Below are 9283 nucleotides of genomic sequence, written 5' to 3' on the forward strand. Positions count from 1 at the left end.
ATAATTCGGATATCCGAAAAACTCCAGAATTACTATCCGAATCCGAAATTTTGGATAGTTCGGATTTGGATTTTCGGATAATTCGGATACAGATTCGGATTCAGATAGTTTTGAACACCCCTAGGTGGAGGAGGAAGTGGTTGAGCGGCTCCAGAAACTTCGGTAGGCATGGAGGATTATGTAGCTTTTGATTGAGAGGCCATTTTTTAGTATAACTTTGTAAGGCATTGGTTTAGAACAAAGGTTAATATGGATTTGAGAATGAAAAACACAACTTGTCTCACGGTTGGCACCAAACTATTTTGGCCAAAAATTACCAAAGCAATAATTGAGCAAATTAGTAAATTGAGGTAGGGTGTTTTGTTAACAATGAGCAAGGTGTTATAGTAGACAAATGCGGTAAAAGTAAACTGAACATGGCGATATAGCGTGGAAAATCCTAGGATCCTGGTAAGGATCTTCAGAAAGCATCTCGGGAGAGGAAAACTATCCCCTTTCTCAATCTATTAATAACAAAAATGGTGCTCGAGAGCTCGTTGAGAACGAAGACTAAAGTAAAAGTGTAGTGCAGAGAGTGAGTGAGAAGTGTCTTACAACGTTCACAAAGGTCTCATTATACAGAAAAGGTAAATAACAATATTCCCTATAAACCCGGGAACCCTAGCCGCCGAGATCATTCAACGACTCAGCATTCTCACATGTGCTTTTTAACATATATCTCCAAGCTTTCAGGTTGAACTAGTCAATTAGCCGTTGTAGATATGCATGTATCCTTTGCGTAACCTACAAGCACAACTCAAACAATATTTAAGTAAAGTCGGTTAGCTCAGGATCTTGAAGTTAGCTACGAACCCGAGCTATTAGGATACTCTTCAGGATCACTCTTGGACTAAAACGGCCCCTAACAGGTTGAACCTGCATCTTTCAAACCAAAGGGCATAGAAATATAACAATATATACCTGTGGGGGCCATGAATGCGGTATCCTCTTGAACTGATGGTTACATCTGGATTTGTTGGAATCCCAAGGAGCCATACATGAACGTCAGTATCTCATACATGTCATGTCTTCGTGTTTCCAGGAAAATGTGGAGATCCTTCTTTTGAGAAAGTTTATTAGTTGACTTTCAGTATCCTTGGGGATACCAGTTCCTATGAGCACTTTGATGTCAGGATCTTGGGGGTCGAGTTGTACTTTTTTTACATTGTACTCATTTGCTTCCAAGACATTTTGTGCTCTTTTCTATAATTGCTATGCTTGTGTTGGTTTTGTCGTTGGTTTCAATGATTTTGCATAGCAATCCTTCGACTCTTGTTGATCACTTTGAATCTTGACTACCCCCAAGGTGTTGGCATTTTAACACGTTGGTGGTATGTTGAAGGGACTGCTTTTATATCATGTATCCACGGACTGCCAAAATAATATTAAAAGAAGTTAGAGCATCAATAACACAAATCCGTTGGATATCATTTACTCAGTTAACGTAGACATGGAGTTTGATTTCTCCCATAGTGATTTTGGCTTCACCACTGAAACCAACTAAGACCAATGATTCCGTTACGATCTAAGATTCTGGAATATTCATCATTTTCAATGTCTCCAATTGTACAATGTTTACTGAGCCGCCACCATGTACCAGGATCCCGCAAACAAAACAACTAGAAATATATAAAGTAATAACTAGACCATCATGATGAGGATCCTGAAGGTTATCCCGATCCTCCTCATTAAAGGAGACATCTGTTAGGTCAAAGAATGTTGTAGCTCTAACTTGTTTTTCTGGTCTTTCAGCCTTAGCTACTTTAACTTTTCTCCTTGTTGTTGAATAAGAGGTTCCACAAATATCTGACTCACCGGATATGAGGTTTACTATTGATATAATGATATATATATATATATATATATATATATATATATATTTCCCTTGTATAATTTATATAATATTTTATTAGTTTTTGTTTTTTGAGTTAAGATTTTTATACTACTAACATATTTGAGTTTTGTAGGTATCGGAAGTTGATCGTAGTTGAAAAGGTGAAAACGAGTCAAAATAAACCTAAACGAGAAGCCAAACGCATCAGAAAATGAACCGGAAGAAGAACCAGTCGGACAGCCCCGTCAGACCGCCCCCCATTGGAGCACGCCGTCACGTGCGGCCAGATACCTATTAGTTGGTCACGCGTGGCAGTCAACATTTGATTCCAGAAAGTTTTCGTATTTTAGTCAGTTTTGGGCCTAGTTCACTATAAATGCACCCTTAACCTTAACCTAAAGAATACCCTTCAGCCACCAGGCGAATTTGGAGTTTCTTGAAGCTATTATTCATGATTCTTGATGGTTTTGAAGGCATGGAATCACCCAGTGAAGAGCTTTACGTTCAAGATCGAAGACTACGGGTTTTATCGCCTTTAATCTTTCGTTTCTATTATTTTCACCATGATTTATTTTATTACTACACTGTTTGATTTTAAGATGTTAGGCTAAACATTATAGACTGCCTAGGCTTATGATGAACCTTTGTTATTGTTTGATTTTGATTGGTATTGCTTTTCGTTATTGTTTTATGAATCAGTAAACTGTTTGATTTTATTTTATTGATGCATATGTGCGCTTGGTTTGATTGATTAGTTTTATTATTCCACATTATCCTTGGTGTTTGTCTGCCATATAATAGGATTTTGTTAGGTCATTTACTGTTTGTTCTTGATTAGTTTATGGTTTATTTACAATAAAACCATAGGAACAATATTATTAGTCAAAAAAATACAAGTTTGCTGCTAACCTAAAAAAGCTGTAAGGTGATAAGTTATTGTTAGATCTTTGTTGATTAAGATTGCTAGATTTAGTTCTTCGTAAGGAGTTTGTCTAGGTTTGATTCATTAACATTGTCTTGCGAGTTAATTGAGTTTATTAGGCTACCTTTGATTTCCGTGCTGTAAGTTAGGATTTCACTATAAAGGTACTCGTTCATAATTAATTAAGTAACCATAAGGGAGTTCAATTTATAAACAAGTGTGTCTTAAAACTTATTAGAAACCCATAGGTGTATTCTTGAGAAGGGTCAGGGGTCCTGTTCGGGTTTTCTTTTGAGTGTCTGTTTTACAATCCAAGTTCATAACAAAGTATTTTCAATTAATTGATAACTGCAACTAAAGGGATCCAAGCCTAGGTGGTTTTCTTTATCATCTGAATCAGTCAAGCTAATTTGTCTTATGTTTTTTTATTTGTATTTTCTTAATTAGTTATTTTATCAGTTTAATATTAATTAATTGAAAACCCGCCTTTAATAAATATAAAATAGATAGTCGTGTCAGTTTGTCAAGTCTAATTAGTTAATTTACGTAATTAAAAGAGCCTCGCGGGTTCGATATCCATACTTAGTTAGTTATACTAGGGTCGATCGCTTCACTTGTCGGTCAATAGTTTAGTCGAGTTTTAAAGAGTCTAGAGTAGTACTTAGTGTCTAGATTAGCGTAATTTAGTTAATAATTATTTAACTACTTCCAGCACATCAACTATCTTGGAACCTAAAGGCAGGGATTCTGCTCTCTTAGAAACCTTTTTAGGATCATGACTCATGTTATTTTTCCTTCGTAGTAGTTCTTTCAGTTGGCTCTGGCTTAAGAGATAATTGATTTCTTTTCTAATTGCCATACGATCTTCTGTCATATGACCAAAGTCTTCATGAAAGGCACACCTTTTAGATTTATCCTTCCAATAATTGTTCGTTTTGTTTGCTTGTGGCCATCTTGCATTGTCTCCAAGATCCTGCATAGCACACATTAGTCCAAATATACCTACAGAAAAACAATAATCATAATCTTAGGGTAAGTTTCGTCATCCTCATCGTCATCCACTACATTGACCTTGTTGCTATAATTCTTAGAATAGGGCTTGGATTTGTATGATTTTGACGATGGGGATTCCGACTTTGTTAGTGCACGGTTTTGGTGTCCGTAGCGATCGAATAATTTATAGATAGTCTAGGTTGTTTATTTAATGTAAAATGGCCCATTCGCTATGGATTGTATAGAGAATGAGGTCCATTCGTTAGTTAACTAGACTAGTTCGTTAAGGTATAAGCCCATTCGTTATGGAAGCATAACGAATGAGGGCTAGTTCGTTAAGTTATTACCCATTCGTTATGGAATCATAGCGAATGGAGTCTAATTCGTTATGAAGATATAACGAATTAGACTTAACTTAACGAATGGGAGCATATTGCCTATAAATAGGCAGATCCATGCTCATTTGAATAGAGATCACACACACGAGAGATGTGAGATCCAAGTCTAAGTTATTTTGTCTCCATAAGTTTTTATTCACACAATAATGTATCTATTCCACCATTAATGTAATAAACCGTATTTAAAGTATTTGTGTTCCTATTGTTTAATTTATATATCGACGCGGCTAGATCCTTGGTAGGTCTTCTCAGACTTCCTGTTTAGACGGTTATAGCTGCTGTTTGCATTGAGTCGTTTTTGGATCATCTTTTCTTCTTCCAATCTTATAAATATCAATGCCCTGTTCTTGGCTTCATCTAGATTCCTGCAAGGATTCATATGGAGGTCTTCATAAAATGAGCAATCCTTCTTGAGTCCTGTTTTGAATGCTTGAACCATTGTTGCTATATCAAGGGTGGGGATTTCCAGAGCTTCTTTGTTAAATTTGCTTACATAATCCCTGAGGGATTCATCGTTACTCTGAGTTATCTTGAAGATCGTTTATGTTATGTTTTTAAAAGACAAGTTACGAGTGTTTGTATTGAATGATTGACTAATATTATTATTATTCCGCGAAAGTTTTATTTAACTCTGATATTTAGAACTGCGTTTATGAGTAAATCCAACATCCAAGCACCAGTAACGGGGCCTTACATTTATGTTTTAAGTAGAGATTTAAAAACATCTTAACATAAAATAATATATTCACAACAATATAAAAAATTTAAATAAACTCACGTAACACGCGAGATAAAAACTAGTGTGTATATATAAAAACTAGTTTATAACATTTATGTTATAAACTCTATTTAATGTTATTCATATTCTTCCTACAAAACTATGTTTTTTTTATTTTAACCCTATTCTATATATATATATATATATATATATATGGGATGGATCATGCGAGAAGTCAAGTTACAGTGAAAAGTGCGAGAAATCAATCTGAACCATTGATTATGTGTAATCAATGAATTAGAAAAGTTATGGCAAGCTTGTAATTATGAAGATATTAATCTACCAATATTTTAATAAAGAATGGTAGTTTAGTATTTGGTTTTTAGACATTTCAAAGTGAAACTTAAGTCATTAATAACATTTATTTATTATTATTACTAACTAATTGAAAGTTACATTTAAATTTTATTAACTGTTATTTTTTTATTGATGTTATTAATCAAACTAATGTTAAACAAATACAATTACAATCAAATACTATAATATATTTAATCATATTTCTTCAAATGCGTTAGATATTATATATTGTCTACACAAATTAATGTATTACAAACATATGCATATTAATGTATTGTGTAGGTGGAATCACGAATGCGCATGTGAAAATTTTACAATTGTAGGCTATTAACATGATTTGTTATTTATTATATGTAGTATAATATGAAAAAATTAAAAATATATATATTTTTTGTAGGTTCATATATCTACTGTGTATCTAGTATTCCGAATTGTGTACGTGTGATTTTTATCTTGCGTAGGTTCATTTATGAACTGTGTAGGTTCATATATTACTGTGTAGGTGGTATTTCCAATGGTGTATGTGTATTTTTTTATCTTGTGTATGTTCATTTATGTACTATGTAATTTGTCTGCGCTATTGAATTTAAGAACTATTATATGGATAAAGGTATGAAATTCAAATTACGGGGAAAAAATAATATTGATAAATTAACAAAATTGAATTTGATAAAATATCAAAAAAAAATTAATATAGGTTGATTTGGCTATATTTTAAAAAATAAAAAGACAAATTAATTATAACTTCTCCATACATTATGACTTACCAAATATGAAAAGATGCACATTCTGCTATAACACCCTTTTCACTAAATAAATTACAAAATAAAAGAAAAAAATATGATTGGTTGAATTTATTTCTCGCACTTCTCGCAATAAGAAATACTTCTGAATAGAACCTAATCCTATATATATATATGATTAGGTTCATTTCAGAAGTGTTTTTTATTGCGAGAAGTGCGAGAAATAAATCTAACCAATCATATTTTTTCTTTTATTTTATCATTTATTTAATGATAAGGGTTTTATAGTAAAATATGCATTTGTTTATATTTGGTAGGTTATAATGTATGGAGAAGTTACAAAAAGTTTGTCTTTATATTTTTTAAAACATATTCAAATCAATCTAAACTGAATTCTCATAATTTGAATTTTATACATGTATCCTGATAATAGTTCTTGAATTCAATTGTATCGATAAACTTACACAGTACATAATGAACATACACATGAATACAATTATACATACACAATTCGAAATACCACCTACATAGTACATATACGAACCTACACAATACATAAATGAACCTACACACGATAAATTTTACACATACATTATTCGATAAACCACCTACACGGTACATCTATGAACATACACAATACATAAATGAAAGTATACACGATAAGAAGTACACCATTTTAAGAATTATGATTGAATAGATTATAGTATTTCATTAGTTTAATTAATATCATGAATTAAAAAATAACAATTATTGATAACTTTCAATTAGTTAGTAATAATAACAAATAAATGCTATTGATTACTTAAGTTTCTCTTTGAAAAGTCTACAAAACAAATACCAAACTACCCTTCTTTATTGATATATTGGTAGATTAATATCTTCATAATTACAAGTTTGCCATAAGTTTTCTAATCCATTGATTACACATAATTAATGGTCCAGATTGATTTTCGCACTTCTCGCTGTAACTTGACTTCTCGCATGATCCATCCCCTATATATATATATATATGACATCAAAGGCATTAGTAGCTACTAGCTAGCTAGTTCTTCCGTATTGCATATATCCTAATATAGAATCGTACGTTTCACACACCAGGACATGGCGATCATATTTTTGTCACAAACAACAACCGACAAGTCTTCGAATTGAACATCAGCCGGTAGGGAAAATGTGTATTGTGTTTGTTCATCTGTAGTTAGTACGTACGTCATGTCGAAGATCAACATGATATACCTATGTCGAATGCCTCTTGTCACGTCTTTGGCATGTTGGATGAACAGTTTAACCTTCTAACCCAATATTACTAAACCCCTCCAAATGGTATTTGTGATGGATAATATATGTTTTGCCACAAGAATAGTATTGGTTAGGTTTTTAATCTTTTATATCATTAAATAAATTAAGAAGTCAACTATGTCTTTTGTACCATATATATATATATACTTATACTTCATACAAGACTGGAAACAGTAATGTCATGTGTAACATTACGAGGTACATACAAGAAAACAAAATATATAATCAGTAGTTGTGATAACAAACACCAATATACACATTAATAACTCTGGTGGTATCACATTGCCTATGATGTTGCAACGGGTAGCTTATGATCCAACCTTTTGCAGCTTATTGTACATTGAGGAAAAATAAATATTGACGTAGATACGGTGTAGTTCTGGGAATAAATACTTGACCAAGAAGAGGGCCTTAACGAACCTCGGTTGTGTAATGGACGTGTCTCCCTTGCATACTCCCGACACGATGGCTTTCGCACATGCATCAGGTGACATCGTTGGGTACACATCTCCTATGTCCTGCCGAAAGTATATATGTAGTTTGGTTTAGTAAGCTTTTAGCTAGTAATAAACAGATAGTTCGATCGATCTCTTGCAATTTGTATTACGCGCGGCTTACCCTTTTTAGGCTAACACCAGCAGTGTTGGTTGAATATTTGGCTGTTATGATGTTTGTTTTTATGAACCCAAGTGTCACGATTGCGATTTTTACTACCGGGGACACTTCATGTCTAAGGGACTCGTAGAAGCTGATCAATGCTGCTTTACTTGCCTGAGAGTAAAAAAAGAGAGTCATAGGATTGAGTTATTCAGTTTATTGGCTATATTATGGTTAAGAATGATAACACATGAGTCTAGGCTAGGGAATAGTGTTGGGTACATTGTAGACGCCGCCTTTCGGTATGTTCAACACGCCAGAACCCGAGGCATTAACGACGATGGTTCCATTAGTTTTCATGAGGTGCGGGATTGCAAAATGAGTTGGATACACCGACCCCCAAAAGTTTATGTCCTAAACATATTCAAATCCATTAGAGTTGTGCACATGCATGCATTTTTAGCTAGTAAAGTTTTAAAGGATTAATATACCATAACAGGTACAAATTTGGAGACATCAATGTCAATAGAATAAACGGGTCCGATTCCTGCGTTACAAACAAGATGATCCACTGCGAACCAAGTAGCGTGTTAATGGCTTAAGTCACACAAAGTGAGTGAGGGTGAAAAAAGCTACTTATTTAAGAGATTCCAGATAACTCACATTGACCAAAATGTTTAACTGTGTCTTCCACGAACATCCTACACTCGTCGACCTTTGACACGTCGGCGAACAAGTAAAGAACGTCAGGAGAGCCGAGTTCACGAGCCGTATTGGCTACTTGCTCGAGTCGACTCTCTGGTTCTTCTATCGCTGTAATCGCTAAAAACGCCCCTCGTTTTGCATATTCATACGACATGAGCTGCCATTTTGCGTATTAATTTATTGATTAAACACGAGTTTGCTTATGTTTAAGGTTATGATCATTTACGTACGTACTACCTCTCCAAGTCCTGATGAAGCACCGGTGATCAAGACCACCTTCCCGGACATGTTTTCATTGCGTCGGAAGGTTGAAGTTACGGTGATTACGAGTTCCCAAAGGAGTAATAAAGGTGAAATAAGAAGCAAAAGTAACAACAAGACGTAATACACAAGTGCATTTGTGAAGTTGTTATTGAAACATGCTTCATACATGACTGGCTATAATTAGAAGCACCACCACTCATCTCCTATGAATTTATAGTTAGAGTTGACGGTTGAGTATAGATTTGGCCTTCTTCACCCAACTAATTAAACTGTTAGTCTATAAGCTAGGTCGTTAACGGTTAAACTGTCACATAAATATTGTGGTCATTATAATGTTTAATTCATCATCTAGGTACTGATAACGTATCACATAAATACAATGTTAGCTGGTTTGTCGGAATTGGTGGTTTTGGG

At 33.9% G+C, this 9283-nt stretch overlaps 1 protein-coding gene across 1 annotated transcript; it reads right to left on the reverse strand.

Moving 5' to 3' along the window:
• Nucleotides 1-7044: 7044 nt before the first annotated feature.
• On the reverse strand, nt 7045-9067 carry LOC143560740 (11-beta-hydroxysteroid dehydrogenase-like 4A). The gene is made up of 6 exons (XM_077048972.1): nt 8843-9067; nt 8564-8762; nt 8392-8471; nt 8183-8314; nt 7922-8074; nt 7045-7821 (listed from the first exon to the last, which is right to left on the reverse strand). Exons 1-6 carry the CDS (start codon nt 9035-9037, stop codon nt 7612-7614), a joined length of 969 nt encoding a protein of 322 aa, XP_076905087.1. The 5' UTR covers nt 9038-9067; the 3' UTR covers nt 7045-7611.
• Between the last annotated feature and the right edge of the window lie 216 nt (nt 9068-9283).

This window comes from Bidens hawaiensis, unplaced genomic scaffold, assembly GCF_021521415.1.
Source record: "Bidens hawaiensis isolate Kalapana, Puna unplaced genomic scaffold, B.hawaiensis_p1.1 tig00020433_1, whole genome shotgun sequence".
NCBI classification, from domain to species: domain Eukaryota; kingdom Viridiplantae; phylum Streptophyta; class Magnoliopsida; order Asterales; family Asteraceae; genus Bidens; species Bidens hawaiensis.

What these genes read in the sequence shown, in the direction of transcription:
- LOC143560740 (XM_077048972.1), bottom strand. Translation starts at nt 9,037, where the DNA reads ATGTATGAAGCATGTTTCAATAACAACTTCACAAATGCACTTGTGTAT. An exon ending in CCAAATTTGTACCTGTTATG is followed by an intron (nt 8,315 to 8,391) that starts GTATATTAATCC and finishes GAATATGTTTAG; the next exon opens with GACATAAACTTTTGGGGGTC. An exon ending in CTGGTGTTAGCCTAAAAAGG is followed by an intron (nt 7,822 to 7,921) that starts GTAAGCCGCGCG and finishes TACTTTCGGCAG; the next exon opens with GACATAGGAGATGTGTACCC.